Below are 20,094 nucleotides of genomic sequence, written 5' to 3'. Positions count from 1 at the left end.
TTGGCTTCCATAATATCACATCCTTCAATTCAGACATGAGTGACCTGAAAAATGAGGTCCACGCAGAATCCATTTTGCTGGTAAGGGTGGTATCAGTGGTGGTAGTTTCAAGGTCAGGCTCCTGGCACAAAAAATGGCATCCTTGGTGTAAACAACAGCAGATATTTCTCCCAGTGATTGTCAGGCAGCAGCACTGGTGGTGGGCGCCTCAGCAGGCATGTTCAGAGCATGGTGTAAGGGTTCCTTAGACCCTTAATTAAGGTCTGAGTGTTTCTTAGACCCTCTAGTTCCTACAAGCTTACTTAGCATTCAAGCTTGCTTTTCCAGTCTCCCAACAGTACAGGGAGTACACGGAATCCTCTTATTAATACCTCTTATTCTTTAATCAGCCAGAATTAGCTTCCATCTCTGGAAAGTAAGAATTCTGATTAATCAGAGTCAGTTATTATGCTGCCCCTGGTAACTGGCAGTTGCAATTTCATACAGTAAGTGTTATAACAGAGGTGAGCTATGGAGAGTAACAGGATAGGCATGTGACCCAGCCTCTGGGGCCTAGGGAAGAATTTCACAAAGGGGAGATACCTGAGCTGAGTTCTGAAAGAGGATTGTGAATTAGCCAGACACAGAGCATTCTAGGACATTGTAGACAGAAGGACATTCCAGGCTGGGAAACAGAGATGCCCAGGAAGGATATAAATCACATGGCAACATTTTTTGAGATGGGAACAGGGTGAGGGAAGAGGTGAGGTAGCAGAATTAAGCGAGAAGATCTCTGAGGATTTGTATATCATACCCAAAGTGGTTTCCTGGACTAGTAGCAGGGCTTGAGCCCTTGCCTTGCAATGTATATCCCAGGGAAAAGGTAAATGCTTGACACTTCCTGGATATGGTTTTAGGTGATTACTTGTTTTGTATTCAGCTCTCAGCCTTGCCTGAAAACTCAGGAAACAGCTAGTTGAAAGTGACAGTAGCCCATGATGGAAATTCTGACCCAGAAAGAAACCAGCATGCTGGACCCTCACATTGCAAACCCCTGAGCACGGCTCCTCTCCCTTAGTCCTTGTAACTATGATCCAACTCAGCCAAACTCCATTCCCTTAGAGACCTTGTTATCTCAAGTTCTCCCCCAGACAACCCTCCTCCCTTCACTGTGTCTTCTACAATTTAGTTAACAGAGTGCTTTTCTCCAAAGCTGTATCTTGCTTTACTAGGAAAGAAAAAATTTTATAAACTTTAGTGTTGGCCTTATTGCTAGAAAACCTATAGCTAAGCTGATTGCTTACGTGGAGCAACTTATTTTTTTTTAATTATTACTACCTCTGTTTTAGAGAGAGCGTGCATGAGCAGGGGAGAGGGGCAGAGGGAGAGAGGGGGAATGTTAAGCAGGCTCCACAGTCAGCCCGGACCCTGATGGGGGGCTCTATCCCATGACCCTGGGCTCGTGACCTGAGCCAAAATCAAGTCAGAGGCTCAACTGACTGAGCCACCCAGGCACCTCTCACATGGAACAACTTCTAGGCAACAAGTTTAATTACTGTTTTGTCTGCCTCTGCTGTTAGATATGCTATTGTCTCTCAGTTCCAAACTTACCCTTCTATGCTTTACTTTGTGAGTCTGGGGCTGGGACTCCGCAAACATTGCTGCTCTACCTGCTGGTTGCCTGTTAGGCTCTTCCAATAGAGGATGCCAGAAGTAGAGGGCAAGGCTGCAGGAAAGAGAGGACTTGCAAAGAGACAGGATTTGCTATTCCTGTCTGCTTCTTATGGGATTGCTGCTTGTGTCCTTCCAGCGAGTCAGATACCCTCCTCACACTGGTGGCACCTATTGCTTCCAGGAGCAGAACCTGATCAAGTTTGTGGTTTTTTCAACACTTTCAGAACCAATTGGGCAGCGCCACTCCGCAGAGGTCTGAGTACTATCTCCATGGACTCCTACGTTTCTAAGTGTTTATCGTTCTAACAACTTGGCTAGACTCCCTCAGTCCCAAGAGTAGTGGCTGCTTCCGGCAGTTGGAACCTACCCAACACCATAGTGTTCTCCTGCTTTTCCAGTTACCTATGCACAGCTCTTTATACCTGGTTAACGATTCTTGATATTAAATTCTCTCTGCTCAATCTAGTGGTATTTCTGTCTCCTTACCAGACTCTGGCCAGAATACTTCCCTCTCTGCTTTCTGAGTTTTCCTTTTTGTGAATCAGTCTTTCTTATTTTGTCTGATCAAATAATTTGTATTATCTATTTTGGAAATAGAATCAAAATAATGTTTTCCTGTGTAAACTCGGATTTCAAAGTTTGTCTTTTTCCCCTAACCTCTCATGCATTTCCTACAGCCATGACACTGGGAATCCTCCCGGCCCCCAACTTGGGTCCCTTTTCACTTCTTAGTGCTTGAATGCTACACAGAAGACAATGAAAATTCTGACTCAGGAAAAAAGCACTCAATCTTCAAGCAAGGATATCATCCTGCACATTCCCTGCATCTTCCTAGGTATTAGCTTCAAGTCTAGTTTCTTTTTAGAAAGGAGATGTACATGGCCCTCTCGCCAGTATTTGCTTTGTTCAACAATCAGTAGAAAAGGCTTTCTGGTGAGTGGGAAGAGGAAGCCGTTATTCTCTGGGGGTTTGGACCATAGTGTTTTACAGTGATTAAGCTCCTCTTGCCTGCAGACTTATTCCCCTGCAGGGAATAAGAAGGAATAAGGAATAAGAAGACATTTCTTCTTTGCTGTTGTGTTTTCAGCCTCTAACTTTATTCTGCTAAGAAGCGTGGCTCTCTTTCCTACTACAGGTGCCTTCTCTCCACATTTGACTTCATTCTGGGTGGTGACTGGCCATGTCATCCTCACGTTTGGAGATGCCATACTTGGGCAATATTTGAGCCATTGGCAGGATGTTACCCTGTGAGTTGCTATGAAAAGAGGAAACAAAACTTTGGGGACTTTACAGAGGAAAGATAGAAAGAACAAGAAGAGCTGAGAGGTATCCTGAGATGAGGTAAGCAGGCTGAGGCTTCAGAAAGGAAATGTGAGCAGAGAAAGTGGACACATGGGCAGACTCAAGTTGGGGAACAGGGTATTTGGTCTACTTGTCAAGCAACCAGCATGAATTAAAATCATCATCTGGGCAAATTACTGTCCTTATTGTTGTGTGGAATACAAAGAAGGGCACAGGATATGGCACCTGGTTTTCGGAAAGTGGTATGTACAAACAGAACATTGGGTAATGTCCACAGAAGGGGGTATGAGGCAGTGCCCAAGTGATTAAGAAAACAGGAGACTTGGGTAAAGCTTCAGGGTGGAGAAAGTGGTCAACAGTGTCAAATATTGCTGGGAACTTGAGAAAGCTAATGGAGAAAAAGACCTCAGAGATGGCAACCTTGTTAGCACTGGCAACCTTGTGCAGAACTGGGAGCAGGTTCGTGGTTGGGAGGAGGGTGAGATGTGGAGTATCTCTAGGTTAGAATATTAGGTGTCCACCCCTGCAAGGCAGTAGCCAGCATCCAACTGTGCAGAGCCAAGGATGATGACCAAGGTATTTTAGAGTGTGGTGCTACACAAGTAAGCCCATAGCTGACCCTGTGGTTCTGTAGCCTACCTCATGGTTTCCCTGCATGCTCATTCTCACTCAAGAACTGGAGGAAAAGGAAAAGGGAGGTGGCATTGGGTGGTGGCAAAGGGGTCTCCTTCGTTCCTACTTCCCTTTTTGCTCCTATTGACCATTGCCTGATGCATAGCAGTCGTCTAGGTGATCCTGAATACAGTGCTGGCTGGGGAACCTGCTGATTGCCACCCAAATTGCAACAGTATGTTCAAGTGTATATTACAGTAGTGACTTATTCATTAGCTGAATAAGCCTCTCTGACATGGTTTTGCTGTCGTCCCTCTAGTGTTTGAGTTATGATGTCAACTTGACTCTGCCCTGGGTGGCACTTCTAATTAGGTAGATTGGTTCCTCTTCTTGGTCTGCCCTAGCTGAATGTGTCTGCCTAGGTCTCAGAGCTGTGTTGGGGAGAATATGGAGCCTGCAACCTTGTCTCAGGAGTGAAAAGGAGCAATTGAGTGGTAGGATGTCTGGAATTTCTAAAGAAGGATGGTCTGGATTCCCAGGTCTTCCAACAGCCACAAGAAGTGCAGAGGAAAGGGGCGCCTGGGTGGCTCAGTCGGTTAAGCGTCCGGCTTCGGCTCAGGTCATGATCTCGCGGTCCGTGAGTTCGAGCCCCGCGTGGGGCTCTGTGCTGACAGCTCAGAGCCTGGAGCCTGTTTCGGATTCTGTGTCTCCCTCTCTCTCTGCCCCTCCCCTATTCACGCTCTGTCTCTCTCTGTCTCAAAAATAAATAAACATAAAAAAAAAAAAAAAAAGAAGTGCAGAGGAAGACATAAGCCCTCCCTCTTAAAGGAGGAGCTGGAGGGAGAGGAATTAAAGAATAGGTTGCAGCTGCTTTATGAAGTCAGGGAAGAGATCCCTGGCTCTATCCCAAGTGAAATTCTCTTATTAGTATTTGCCTTAGATTTGATAAGATGTTGAATAAACCTGATGTGGTAATAATCTGGAAGCAGATGCCTGACAGTGTAGGATGACTGGATTTATTAGAGCAGTGCCAGTAGCTTTTAGATTTTAAGGAAGTCTGTCCAATATTACAAGTACAAAGAAGCAGGGGTGGAGTTTCTAGGTGCTTGATAGAGTGAAAAAGTGACTAGGTGAGTGGAATTGGGGGCCAAGTCCTCATATTTCAAGAAAAGAGATGGAAGGGGAATGTTTCTGGAGTTTGCTAATAGCTACTGGGGGACTGAATCTCTTTCATACACTTCTCCTGCCTTCCATCTTCATTTGGGCAGAAGCTAAAAATCTGCCCAGGTGGCTGTGTTACTGCTAATTGCTTCATGTTTTTAATGGGGCCTCATAATTTTAATTGCATTTGGATATTTTATATTCACTCAGTCTCCACATGGGCACTGTTGGAGACAATAATACAGAAAATTATAATGACATTGGTGATACCACTCACTTGGCCCAGGGCTCTTTGCTGCTCTGGGTTAGAGAACAGGCAGAAAGTAATGCAGAAGGTCAAGAGGAGTCTCAGTTTATCCTCAGCTTGATGGTCTCCCATCCTACCCAAGAACCAGGTTGCCACTGAGTCTGGCAGCATTAGCTCTTTGCCAGTCCCAGGATTCACGCTGGATAGTGGAAGGCCTGGTTTTCAAGCTCCAGGCCAGGTTTCCAGTGAATGCATCTCTCTTTCTGGCTCTAGACAACTTGAAAGAGGCCCCATGCCCATGTGCCCTTTATAAGTAGTCCTTTGGACTCCTACTTAAACATGTTCCTCTCCTACTTAAATATGTCATCGGCCACCAAGGCAGTAGTACTTAGGGATATGCCCGTCTTTGCCCCACCTAATCCTGTCCTTTATTGGAATCCAGCCTCAGTGGAGGAGGAAGAGAATTCCTCCATAAAAGTACACTTTTTATTTCCGTAATTAAAGTGTGATCATATAAATAACACACGCTTTTTACTTGAATTTGAATAACACATGGAAATATAAAGAGAAAAATAGAAGACACCTGAAATCTCATTACCTTGAGATAACAGTTTGGTGACCATCCTTTCAAGAACCCCTTTATGCATTCAGACACACATGTGTATAGTTTTACATGAATGGGATGATATTACACATACTGTGTGTGTGTGTGTGTGTGTGTGTGTGTATTTTAAAATCATGAATTTTTTCTTTCTTCCTATCTCTTCTTCCTAAATGAACACTTATCTCCCTATTTCTGTCCTACATATGTTACTATCTGCTGTATACCCTTCTATATTTTTCTCCATACTCAATTACTGTCATACAGAGATATGTGTGTGTCTGTGTATCTATGCTTATATAATATACATATACTTTATAAGCAAATAGATTTTTTTCTTGGTTTTGAAATGTGATATACTTCAATCCATACTTTTATCACCTTGCTTTTCTTATTTAGTAATACCTTATGTTCACACTTCCAAGTTACCTAGTATAACTCTATCCCATATCAACATTTCATTGCATAACATGGTAGAATTCCCCTATTAATATACATATGCTTGGTTTCCAGTCTGGACCACTGTGAGCAGTGCTGCAATAAATATCCCATTCCTTTCAAATAGGTTCTTTTATTTCTCTAGGATAGCTATCTAGGAGCCAGAATTGCTGGTTTAAAGAGTATTTGCATTTTAAATATTCATATATGTGGCCAGATTGCCTTCCAAAAAGGCTTGAACAGGGATGCCTGGGCGACTCAGTCAGTTAAGCATTGACTCTGAATTTTGGCTCAGGTCACAAGTCATAATCTCACAGTTCGTGAGTTCAAGCCCTGCAGTGGGTTCCACGCTGTGAATGTGGAGCCTGTTTGAGATTCTCTGTCTCCCTCTCTCTGCCCCTCCCCAGCTCTTTCTCTCTCATAGTAAATAAATAAACTTAAAACAACAACAAAAAGCTTTAAACACTTCAAAGTTTCACGAGCATAATTTATTTTCCTCCTTTCTTTTCTTCCACGTTTTAGGCAGAAATAGGGAATTATATCTCATTGTTGTTTTCATTTATAGTTTTCTGGCTTTTAGTGAATTTGAGCACCTATTCCTAAGGCTGGCTATTTGACAAACCTAACTATTTGTGACATTTGCCCATTTGTCCATGATATTATCTTTTTCTAATCAATTGGTAAGAGTTCTTTGTATATTACAGAGGTCGTGGTAGAGAAAACACTTATCCCTCACTTCTGATGTTTCCATCTAGCAGGGGCAGCCATTAATGTAATGTTTCTGTCAGCTCTTGAACTCTTCATTCACTTCCTTTCTGTGGTAGAGAGATTGAATCTGGTGAGTTTGGGAGGAGAGGTTGGAATGTAGTTAAGCCTATATCCTTTTTTTGTGTGTTTTCTTGTGGTGAGAGGTCTACTAAGAGCGTATGTTCTTGATTGCACTCCACTGTCTTTTAATTGGTGAGTTTAACCTATTTACATTTATTTCAATGACTGTATAAATTATGACTTGTTTCTTCTAATGTATTTCAAATTTCCCATTTATTGTACTTTCTTTTTTTCTCCTTCCCTACTTTCCTTTTTTTTTTTAAAGAAATAGCCTTTTAAAAAAATATTTATTTTTGAGAGAAAGAGAGAGAGCACGAGTGGGGAGGGGCAGAGAGAGAGGGGGACACAGAATCCAAAGCAGGTTCCAGGCTCTGAACTGTCAGCACAGAGCCCTATGCGGGGCTCAAACTCACAAACCACAAGATTGTGACATGAACTGAAGTCAGCCGCTAAACTGACTGAGCCACCCAGGTGCCGCTGTCCTTCCCTGCTTTTCAATGGATGAATCAAATATTTTTCCTGATGGTTTAAACATTGTACATTCTATTTTTAGTCTTATATTTGTTACTTGTGCTTATGTTTACTTACCTCTATTGATTACTGTTTTTATTTTTAAAATTTTTAATGTTTTTATTTATTTTTGAGAGAGAGAGACAAGATATGAGTGGGGTAGGTACACAGAGAGAGAGAGAGAGACACAGAATCTGAAACAGGCTCCAGACTCTGAGCTGTCAGCACAGAGCCCAATGTGGGGCTTGAACTCATGAACTGCAAGATCATGACCTGAGCCAAAGCCCCACACTTAAGCAACTGAGCCACCCAGGCACCCCACCTCTATTGATTTCTTATTTTACTTACCCCTTATTGATTTTAATATTGTACCAGAGGTAGTGAGAGAAACCAAGTATGAAAATGAAATAAAAAGCATATAGATTTGGGGGCGCCTGGGTGGCTCAGTGGGTTAAGCATCTGACTTCAGCTCAGGTCATGATCTCACAGTCTGTGAGTTCGAGCCCCGCGTTGGGCTCTGTGCTGACTGCTCAGAGCCTGGAGCCTGCTTTGGATTCTGTGTCTCCTTCTCTCTCTGCCCCTCCCCTGCTCATGCTCTGTCTCTCTCTGTCTCAAAACTAAATAAAAACATTAAAAAAGTGTTTAAAAAAAGCATATAGATTTGAAAGGAAGAAGTGAAATTCCCTCTATTTTCCAGATGACATGATCTTGTATAAATAAAATTCTACGGAATGCGCTGAAAACTTTTAGAGCTAACAAACAAGTTCAGCAAGGTTGCGAGGATTAATATGCCAAAAAAATATATATATATTCCTAAACACTATGAGTGAACAATCCAAAAATAAAAAAATTTCATTTGGGGTACCTAAGTGGCTCAGTTGGTTAAGCATCTGACTCGATTTTGGTCGGGTCATGCTGTCACAGTTCCTGAGTTCAAGCCCTGCACTGAGCTTTGCACTGACAGTGTGGAGCCTGCTTGGGTCTCTCTCCCCACCCCCGTCTCTGTCTCTCTCTGTCTCTCTCAAAATAAATAAACTTAAAAAAAATACAAACAGTTTCATTCATAATAGTATCAAAAAGAAGTATATCATCATCTGTATATTCCCCCTTGAATGATACAAATACTTAGTGTACTCTCATATCCCTTAATCTTACCCCATGCACCATCTCCACCATGCTGATAGTGTGTAAAATTTAGTTATGAATTATATAAGTATACATGCTTATCTTTTCTTCTCTTTATTGAGATATAGTTTTCATATAGTCAAATGCACAGATCTGTCTATAACTAATTTGGACAAATGTATATAATATATAAAAAACATCACCCAATTCAAGATAAAGGACATTTCCAGAACCCCATAAGGTTCCTTCATGCCCCCTTTAGTCAACCCCTTCTACCAGAGCCAACTGTTATTCTGAGTTCTATCACCATAGATTAGTTTGCCTCTTCTAGAACTTCTTATTAAAAGAATCATGTAATATATACCTTTTGGGTTTTGCTTTTTTCACTCAACCTGATATTTTTTGAAAGTCATTCATGTTATTGCATTTATTTGTAGTTGTTTTCTTTTTATTGCTAGTTGTTATTCAATTGTATGAACATACCAAAACTTGCTTATCTATTCTTCCATTGGTGGATATTTGTGTTTTCTTTTTCAATTTGGGTATACTATGAATAAAACATTCTCATATAAGTTTTTTGTGTACATGAATAGAATTGCTGGATCATAATTGCTCTAAGGGTGTGTTGAAACTTCTCCACTGGACACTTGAACTTCTACAAAAGTCATCTCATCCATGGTGATTGTCATTATCCATCTTCTTTATGGGGGAGACAGTAGAAAACTCATATTGCACCATGTTTATAATGACACTGCTTCTGATTTGACACTTTTATCTATTTAGGGTCTTGATCACACACCAGATGTCTAGTAAACAACTCCAGGCTTCCACAGACCTATTCATCAGACCGTTCAGGTGGCACATGATTGTGATTGTGGGATCAGTCATTGCAATTTGTGTAAGTATATTTCTTTCCACTTGTCTCTCTCTATCCATAGAGCTTGAACCAATTGCTTCCATCCAGGAGAAGGAGGCTGAAGGAGGCTCTCCATTTCATCATTCCATTTTCCTGTTTCTAATCCAGAAACAGAAGTGTCCAAGAGGGACAAGCTCTTAGAAAAAGAATGAGCAAATTATAGCAGGTAGGGGTAACTGTAAGGGAGTCCAAAACACTAGCCTGAAAAACTGAGGGGAAGAAGGAAACCTGAGCTCTCCATGCTTTCTTTCCCCCAAGGTGCTATATTTCTGCTCCAGCCCACCTGGCTCCTTTCTAGATCTTAAAATTGAGATAGCCCTCATACCTGTCTCTAAGGATGCCCTGCTGTCCCTCTCTACCTCTGCATATATGTAAGAGTTTCCTTTTCCCCTTGGTTCCACTAAGGAAAAAAAAAAAAGTTGAACTATTCAAAAAGAAGCTCTATCAGGAATAGGGGCGCCTGGGTAGCTCAGTTGGTTAAGCGTCCAACTCAGCTCAGGTCATGATCTCATGGTTTGTGAGTTCAAACCCCACGTTGGGCTCTGTGCTGATAGCTCAGAGCCTGGAGCCTGCTTTGGATTCTATGTCTCTCCCTTTTTCTTTCTCTCTCTGCCCCTCCCTGCTGTGTTCTGTCTCTCTCTCTCAAAAATAAGTAAACATTAAAAAAATTTAACAAAAGAAAACATTTAAAAAATTTAAGGGAAAAAATAAAAGAAACCTTAAAGATAGAAATCTATGTATGTACAAAGGACAAATCATTTATGTTAAGCTAAATAGCAGTTGTCTTCAAACTGAGTTGCTTCTATAGCTCCGTTTTCTGGGCGTTAGTTCAAACTTTTTGCCATTTAGCCTGAGATAAGTTTATTTTTGTTGTTGCTCTGACTAGTTCTGGTGAAACTGAGAATCTTTTCTTGAACATATTTTCTTGTTTTGAGTTCTTTATCAGAGAACAGGAAATGAGAATTTAGTAGAAAAGTGCTATCTCAAGATAGAGTATGTATCTTAGGGATATGATCCTAGCAGAGGAAAAGATTACTTCAAGAGATGGCATTTCCTGATACCACTCTAGAGTGATAAGCCCTTGGGAATTATGGAGGAAGGCAGTCAAGAAAGGTGGCAGCTGGACAAGAGTAGGGAAATGTTGGGAAATTGGTTTCATACAGGGAAATCAGGCAAGTAAGTAAATGCATTCAGGATAATGAGAAACCAGTTTCCATTATTGAAGGACTTACAAATACGGAAAGGGAAGACTGGAATAGACCCTGAGGTGTTGGACTGGAATTGAAGCTATAAAGGGAAATATTTCATAACGTTAAAAGGATCGATTCAGCAATCCGTCAAGAGGACATAACAGACCTGTTTATGCATCTAATAACAGAGTTTCAAAATATATGAAGCAAAAACTTACAGGACTTCAAATAAAAAATAGACAAATTCACAATTAGAGATTTCAATATCCCTTCATCTATAATTGACAGTATAAATTGACAGAAAATAAGTTAACATACAGAAGATGTGAACAACAGTACCAACTGACTTGACCCAATTATGTCATTTATAGAACACTCCGCACAACACAGAAGAATACACATTCTTTTCAAGTGCTTATGGAATGTTTACCAAAATAGATTGTATTCTGAATCATAAAACAAGTCTAAATAAATTTAAAATGTTTCAAATCATACAAAATTGTGTTCTCAGATCACATTGAAAATACATTAGAAATCAATAATGGAAAGATTTCGAGAAAACTCCCAAATATTTGGAAACTAGGCAACATCTAAATAGTTCATGGGTCAAAGGAAAATCTTAAAGGAAATTGTAAAGTATTTTGAACAAATGGAAAATGAAAACAGACCTATTAATTTTTGTAGGATACTCACAGGGAAATTTATAGCACTAAATGCCTTTGTCAGAAAAGAAGTAAGATCTCAGACAAATTCTTAGAAATATACAAACTACCAAAACTGAAACAGGAAGAAATAGATCATCTGAACAGACCCATAACCAGCAAAGAAATTGAATTAGTAATCAAAAATCTCCCAACAGGGGTGCCTGTGGCTCAGACGATTGAGCATCTAACTTCAGCTGAGGTCCTGATCTCAGGATTTTTGAGTTGGAGCCCTGCCTCAGGCTGTCTGCTGTCAGCACAGAGCCTGCTTTGAATCCTCTGTCTCCCTCTGTCTCTGCTCCTCCCCCCTCTCAAAAATGAATAAACATTAAAAAAAAAAAAACTCCCAACAAACAAAAGTCCAAGGCCAGATGGCTTCCCAAGGGAATTCTACCAGACATTTAAAGAAGAATTAATACTTCTTCTCAAACTGTTCCAAAAATAGAAATGGAAGGAAAACTTCCAAACTCATTTTATGAGGCCAGCATTACCTTGATTCCAAAACCAGACAAAGACCCTACTAAAAGGAAAATTACTAAAAGGTCAATATCCCTGATGACCTAGATGCAAAAATCCTCAACAAGAAACTAGCAAATCAAATCAAGAGTACATTAAAAGAATTATTCACCATGATCAAGTGGGAATTTATTCCTGGGCTGCAGGGGTGGTTCAATATTCGCAAGTCAATCAATGTGATACACAACATTAATAAAAGGAAAGATATATATGTTAACTAGCTTGGATTTGAATAAAATTTGAAAAAAAAATAAAAAAGAAGGATAAGAACCATATGATCCTCTCAATAGATGCAGAAAAAGCATTTGACAAAATACAGCAACCATTCTTGATAAAAACCCTCCAGAAAGTAGGGATAGATATACATACCTCAACATCATAAAGGCCATATACGAAAGACCCACACCTAATATTATCCTCAATGGGGAAAAACTGAGAGCTTTGACTCTGCAATCAGACAACAAAAAGAAATAAAAGGCATCCAGATCAGCAAGGAAGAAATCAAACTTTTGCTATTTGCAGACAACATGATACTCTATGTAGAAAACTTAAAAGACTCCACCAAAATATTGCTAGAACTAATATACAAATTAAGCAATGTTTCAGGATATAAAATCAATGTACAAAAATCTGTTGCATTTCTGTTTACCGATAATGAAGCAGCAGAAAAAGAAATCAAGGAATCAGTCTCATTTACAACTGCACCAAAAACCATAAGGTAAAAAGGAATAAACCTAACCAAAGAGGTAAAAATATCTGTACTCTGAAAACTATAGAACACTTATGAAAGAAATTGAAGAAGACACAAAAAAATGGAAAAACATTCCATGCTCATGGATTGGAAGAACAAACATTGTTGAAATGTCTATACTACCCAAAGCAATCTACACATTTAATTCAACCCAATCAAAATACTGCCAGCATTTTTTACAGAGCTAGAATAAACAATCCTAAAATTTTTATGGAACCACAAAAGATCCCGAATAGTCAAAGCAATCCTGAAAAAGAAAAGCAAAGCTGGAGGCATCAAAAACTGGACAGAATGGCTAAAATTAACAACACAAGAAACAAGTGTTGGCAAGGATGCAGAGAAAGGGGAACGCTCTTGCACTGTTGGTGGGGATGCAAACTGGTGCAGCCACTCTGGAAAACAGTATGGAGGTTCCTCAAAAAACTAAAAAGAGAACTACCCTACAATTCAGCAATTGCACTACTAGATATTTACCCTAAGGATACAGAAATACAGATTCGATGGGTTACATCACCCTGATGTTTATAGCAGCATTATCAACGATAGCCAAACTATGAAGAGAGCCAAATGTCCACTGACCAATGAATGGATAAAGATGTGGGGTGTGTGTGTGTGTGGGTGTGTGTGTGTGTGTGTGTGTATATATATATATATATATATATATATATATATATATATATATAATGGAATGTTACTCAGCCATCAAAAGGAATGAAATCTTCCATTTGCAATGATGCAGATGGAGCTAGAGTGTGTTATGCTAAAATGAAATAATTCAGGCAGAGAAAGATTAATATACGATTTCACTCATGTTGAATTTAAGAAACAAAACAGATGAACACATGGGAAGGGGGGAAAAAAGAAAGAGGAGGAAATGAACCATAAGAGACTCTTAAAGATAGAGAACAAACTGAGGGTTGATGAAGGGAGGTGGGTGGGGGGTTGGGCTAAATGGATTGTGGGTGTTAAGGAAGGCACTTGTGTTGAACACTGGGTGTTATATGTAAGTGATGAATCACTAAATTCTACTCTTCTACTCCTGAAAACAATATTACACTACATGTTAACTAACTAGAGTTTAAATAAAAATTTGGAAAAAGAAAGAAAAAAAAAGATCTCAAATCAATGAACTCAGTATCCACCTGAGTTCTGAGAAACTGATAAAGAAGAACCAATTAAGTCCTATGTAAGCAGAAAAATATATATATCAAAGCAGAAATAAATAAAATAGAAAACAGAAAAACAATATAGAAAATAAATTGAGGGGCACCTGGTTGGCGCAATTGGTTGAGTGTCCAACTCTTGATTTTGGCTCAGGTGATGATCTCATGGTTCATGGGATCATGCGCACGTTGGGCTCTGGGCTGACAGCAAGGAGCCTTCTTGGAATTCTCTCTCTCCCTCTCTCTCTGCCCTTCCCCCACTTCTCTCTCTCTCTCTCTTTCTCTCAATTTCTTTCTCAGAAGAAAAAAAGAAAAAATTGAAAGCTGGTTCTATGAGAACATCAATAAAACTTAAGCCTGAAGTGCAACTAATCAGGAAAAAAGAGTAAAGACAAAAATTTTCAATATTAGGAATGCAAGAGGTATGTCAGTAAATATTCTGCAGATACTAAATAGATGAATAGATTTAAGCAAGTAAATTTGATAACTTTGATGGTGACAAACTCCTTAAAAGTTTGTCAAATTCCTTAAAAGATACAAACAACAAAAGATGACTCAGAAAGAAATATATAACCTGAATAGCCTCATATCAATTATAGAAATGGAATTTGCAGTTAAAAAAAACCTTCCTAGGAGAACCATCATTGTCAAGTGGATTTTATCCCAAGTGTACGAAGCTGACTCAATATTCAAACATCACTAAATATAATTCACCATGTTAATGGCCTGAGGGAAAAATACATGACCATCTCAATAGATGCAGAAAAAGTATTTGATGAAATTCAACATCTATTCATGATTAAAAGCCTTAGCAAAGCAGGAATAAAAGAGAATTGAAGGCTGGGGGTGAGGTTTGGGAAGGGAGGAGAAGAGCTAAGCATTCAGCATATAATCATTCTACTCCCTGGGAAGGGCTCCCCACACATTGGTCCATGGTCCTTGGCTTCATCATCTGGGAAGTTCCTCCTTATCCATTATCCACCTTGGTCACATCTGAAGTGGACACCAAAGAGGTAATACTGAGTGTAGCAAAAGACTGTCAATTATCTGTTAAACACCTTTCTCTAAAAACAGAACCTCTAAACCAGGACTTTTTTGTCTTTCCGGAGAGTTGGTTTACTAGCATGCTACTTCAGAAATCCCTGAATTTCAGGGAAGATGAATCCTTACCCAAGCCTAAGCCCTCCAGGCTGAATTGTAATTGGTCTCAACCAATCATGATAATGTCATTCTCCTAGCTCTGGTGGTCAACTGACACTTGACAATGAAATATAAAGCCAAAGTCTTCTGGGTGGGGCTTTTGGAAAATGTTTTCTTTCCTAATTTAAAGGGGAAAATCCAAGCACAGTTTGCTATTTCCCATTTTACTTGCTAACACATGGACATAAGCACTGGATATACAGCCATCTTGCACCATGGAACAGCAAGTCAACATAATAAGGACAGCATATGGAGGCTGGATCCTTGATGACATTGTTGGAGCCACTAACCAGCCTTTCATGCCCTATTCCTGGACATCTCATTTTGTGAGAAAAATAAGACCATCATTCTTAAGCCACTGTGCTTTGGCTTTTCTGTAACCATTCCTAGCTCATATAACCAGTGTAGTTGAGCATCTTTTTCTGATGTTTATTTTCTTTTACAGTTCCCCTTTTGTAATATGCCTGTTCATGTGTTTTCCCCATTTTCCCACTGTACTATTTATTGTATTCATTTTGACTGTGGTCATTCTTCCTATATTCTGGGTATTAGTCCTTTATCTTTTATACATATTGTAAATATCATATTTCATCAATTCCAAGATGTGCATTTTTTCACATTTGAATATCTCTGAAATTGAGATGTCATATAAATTATGGTATTTCATATTGCAGTCAGCAGGGGGCAGAGTTGGCATTGCTGTTGCCATAACCTGAGGCATATTTGCCAAGAAGCCAATGAGGCTCAAAGTTCAGATTGTAGGGGTGTCTGGCTGGCTCAGTCAGTAGAGCATACAACTCTTGATCCCAGGGTCCTGAGTTCAAGCTGAACATTGAGCATGGAACCTAGTTAAAAAAAAAAAAAAAAAAAAAAACGTTCAGACTCTAACTAGCTTGGATCTCTACCAACGCCATGGGAGGGGCACTAGCAGTGTCATGTGGTTCTGTAAACTTTATAGTAGTAAAATATTTTAACCTCAATCTGTTAAGGTCATGTATCTTTCTATTACAACTTCCTCTATGTCAGGTGATGTGAGAGTGGTCACGGGCATTTTTTTTTTTTAAGCCTATTAAGAGAAATTGGAGTTGAGGAACATTTAGTTTTGATGTGATGTGGTTTCCAGACATTCTTGTGTATAGCTAAGTTGTAGTTAGTTGTCTCAGTACAGGAATGGCTTCCAGGAATACTCCTCCCCCACCCTGTGCCAACCCAGCATCACCACACAAAGAAACAGCCAGAGGCCCTACCATGATACCAGTGCTTCCTATGACACCCAGCACCAGAAAGAAGTATGTGGGTAGTGGAGAAGAAACAAAATTTGAAACGGCCTTTTCTTTCTTATTGCAAGATGGCTGACACACCTCCAGACACTGAATCCACATCTTAGGTGGAAATAAAATAGGGGCAGTCCCAGCTTTATTGGTCCTTTTTGTTTGGTGAGTGACAGCTGTCTCAGGTATCTGTTATCAGACCTCTCCTTGTATCTTAATAGCCAGAGCTGAGAAACTCTCAAAAAGATTGAGAAGGTGTAGAATGTGATGTCATGACTGGCTCAGACCAATAATAATATTCTACATGATAATATTGTATCACATTTGGCTATACAAAAATGGAATATGGATGGACAACCAACGGTGTCTGTCACAAACACCCTCCCCAAGTCTAGACCTAGGGAAACCTGCCTGCAGGACAGCCCAGATCTGCACAAGAGACACACTTATACAGGATCACTGTCTCACATACACAGGCCCTGAGAGTTTAGAATGAAGGAAGAAAGAGAATAAGGAAGAATGGCCTCCAAAGCCAACAGGACTCCCAGACTATCACAGCACTAGACCCATACCCACCCAAGTTAGAAAATGGTAGCAAATTCCCACCCCTCTGAGCAGTTAATCCAGGAAGCAATGTTCCCAGAGCCCAATATAATCCAGTCTCTGGTTTTGCCAAAGAAACAAGCTGAGCTTCAGAGGTAGCCAAAGGCAAGTCAATAGGCAAGGAAGAGAAAAGCTTCTTGGTTTCAGGATCACCATTTGGTCTACAGTGGTTGTCTGAAGTCCACAGCCTATGAACTTAAATTTTATTGGGACATTTCCCCCACTAAGGGTGATTGTGTCCTGTGCATACTATAGCAGTAGGAAAAATCCACCTCTGTGTGCTTCCTCCTCTTCCAGAGAATGGGGTGTGGGACATCCCCTTCTTTTTGAAAATTGTGGAAGTGTGCAGTAGGGAAAACTTCATCAGATCTTACTTAAAGGGCCCATCTTCCCCACATCATGTATGTTTGAAACATCTCAATTTCCTGTTCCCTTTTAGGTTCCATGGTCCTGATATCCAATTGCTGTATAAAGTGTGGGTTCTGTAAATGACACAACCTTGAGAAATATATCTGTCTATCAGTGTGTTGGCATCTTCCATGCTTTGCCCAAAGGCTGTGACCACAGCTTCTTGCACAGCCATTGCTTTGCCCCAAGAAACATGCCTCCCGAGGGCAGTTTCCCTGTTAGCCCCATGTTGGTTTCCCTCTCAACAGGTTCCTGAACAAAATCTGGTGACTCCAAGGCTTTTGCCTCATTTTAGAAATATTCTCCCATTCTTCTCTACTAACTCAAAGCTGGGTAATGAGCCCAGCAGGGAAAGGGGAGAAGACTTTATGTCCAGATTCCATCATAGGCAGGAGTAGTCAATGAAATATAAAAAAAAGTTGTTGGGTGGTACTTTTAAAGCTATCTTGATGCCCTGATTTTCCTCCTTTGTGTTGCCCAAAAATGAATGTGATGACTGGAGCTCCAGTAGCTTTATTGGGACCATGAGAGAAATGCAAAGAGAGACCTAGGTCTGACATCCTTAAGACCAAAGCTACCAATTGTCTACTTTCAGATACTCATTGAGAGAAAATTTAATTTTCTTGGCTTATGCCAATGAAATTAATGTCTGTTACTACCAGCCAAAAGTAATTCCTTACTAACACATTTGCCTTATTTCTGCTTTTGAATTTTCCAGTATGTGAATAACTTGTTATTTTAGTGTCAGCAAAAATATTTGTGTGTCACATCTTTCTTTGTAGAGGAGGGTTTGTTTCTGGTAATATATTTCTTTCCTTCATTCTCTCGTCATTTTGGAAAGCTTCAACTATGCTTTTAATATTTTTTTTTAATTTAATGCTTATTTTTGAGAGAGAGAGAGAGAGAAGGAGCAGGGGAGGAGCAGAAAGAGAAAGAAACAGAGAATCCGAAGCAGGCTCTGCGCTGTCCAGGCTGTCAGCCAAAAGCCCAATGTGAGCTCAAACCCACAAACCATGAGATCATGACCCGGGCCAAAGTTGGATGCTCAACCAACTGAGCCATCCAGCTGCCCCGATATTTTAACATGCTTTAAAAATTAGTCCATTTTCCTCTCCTTCATTATGGCCTTTATGTATCATCTTTTTCTTTGCATTCCTTTTTTAAAAAATGTCTATTTATTTAGTTTGAGAGAGAGAAAGAGCAGGGGAGATACAGAGAGAGGGAGAGAGAGAGAATCCCAAGCAGCCTCTGAGCTGTTAGTGCAGAGCCCAATGTGGGGCTCAAACCCATGAACTGTAGGATCATGACCTGAGCCAAAATGAAGAGTTGGACAATTAATTGACTGAGCCACCCAGACCCCCCTTTTGCAATCCTTTTAAACAAATCCTAATCCCCCCTAGACAGATGAACCCCCTGACTTGGGTGGAGATGATATACTCCAAAACACAAAACAAACAAAACTAGGGGCACCTAGCTAGCTCAGTCAGTAGAGCATGTGATTCTTTAAAAAAAAGTTTTTTTTAATGTTTATTTATTTTTGAGAGCAAGAGAGAGAGAGAGCACAAGTTGGGAAGGGGCAGAGAGAGGGAGACACAGAACCTGAAGCAAGCTCCAAGCTCTGAGCTGTCAGCACAGAGCCCAATGCAGAGCTTGAACCCACGAACTCCAAGATCATGACCTGAGCCAAAGTCGGTCGCTTGACCAACTGAGCCACCCAGGCACCCTGAGCATGTGATTCTTAATCTCAAGGTCGTGAGTTCAAGCCCTACATTGTGTGTGGAGCCTACTTAAAATTAAAAAACAAACAAACAAACAAACAAACAAACAAACAAACACCACAACTATATGCTCTCTCTCCTTGATAATCTAACCCCCTTTTTAGGAGCAGATTCTTAGATCAAAGTCAACAGCAGATACCCAGTTTTTGCCTACTGAAGTCCATGCAGTTAAAATGCAGGGGCAAGCCGCGCTTGGATGCCTCAGTTGGTTTAGCCTCCGACCTTGGCTCAAGTCACCATCTCACAGTTCATGAGCTCGAGCCCAACATCGGGCCCTGAGCTGACAGTGCAGAGCCTGCTTCGAATCCTCTGTCCCCCTCTCTCTGCCCCTTCCATGCTCATGCTCTCTCAAAAAATAAACACTAAAAAAATAAATAAAAATAAAAAAATAAAATCCAGGGGCAAGACTACAGCCATCAACCGCAATGAGGGTCATCACAGCCTGCAGAGACCAAAGGCCCATGCTTACTAGAGAGTTTACAACCAGTTTAGGGAGAACCTCGTTGGAATATAAATTTGAAACAATTTTAATTCTTCCAGTTGTTGCTATGCAATGTGTCTGTTCAGTGCTATCCTTCCCCTTAACCACATCTCTGTCTTATTCCATAACTTAAAAAAAAATTTTTTTTATTGTTTATTTATTTTTGAGAGAGACAGAGTGTGAGTGGGGGAGGGGCAGAGAGAGAGGGAGACAGAATCTGAAGCAGGCTCCAGGCTCCAAGCTGTGAGCACACAGCCCGATGCGGGGCTCCAATCCATGAACCGTGAGATCATGATCTGAGCTGAAGTCGGACATTTAACCGACTGAGCCACACAGGCACCCCTAATTCCATAACTTTTAAGTCAATTTCAGTTGTGAAATTCAGTCGATCTCGTGTCTCTAAGACTCAGCTCTATTCATTTTAAACTTCACCTTCATATCCAGTTCAAAATTCTCCTCTGCTCCATTCTTTCTCCCTCTGTCCCCTCTTGCCAGGTTCGGCCAAGGTTCTGGCTGATACGAGTCTGTGGGAGGCATGCTCTGCTCACACATATCTCCCTCATTCCTCCGCCCTCTATTTCTCCTCTGATATGGGAAGGGAAACCAAGAGAAGGAGAAGTAGCCTCCATCCTGTCACTA

The 20,094-nt window shown here is 40.5% G+C and overlaps 1 protein-coding gene across 1 annotated transcript in view; it reads left to right on the top strand.

Moving 5' to 3' along the window:
• Positions 1-20,094, top strand: part of LOC124519394 (NXPE family member 3-like) — a 51,490-nt gene that overhangs the window by 20,685 nt on the left and 10,711 nt on the right. The window contains exon 3 of the mRNA XM_047089588.1: positions 9,261-9,375. Coding sequence (XP_046945544.1) covers positions 9,280-9,375 — 96 coding nt within the window. The 5' untranslated portion in view covers positions 9,261-9,279. The remainder of the gene's footprint in view (positions 1-9,260; positions 9,376-20,094) is intronic.

This window comes from Lynx rufus, unplaced genomic scaffold (genome assembly GCF_022079265.1).
Source record: "Lynx rufus isolate CCGP_SWC_20201006 ecotype Redwood Valley unplaced genomic scaffold, mLynRuf1.p SCAF_27, whole genome shotgun sequence".
In the NCBI taxonomy this organism is placed as follows: Eukaryota; Metazoa; Chordata; class Mammalia; order Carnivora; family Felidae; genus Lynx; species Lynx rufus.
Note: the sequence above shows the minus strand (reverse complement) of the source record. Positions and strands in the feature narration are given on the sequence as shown.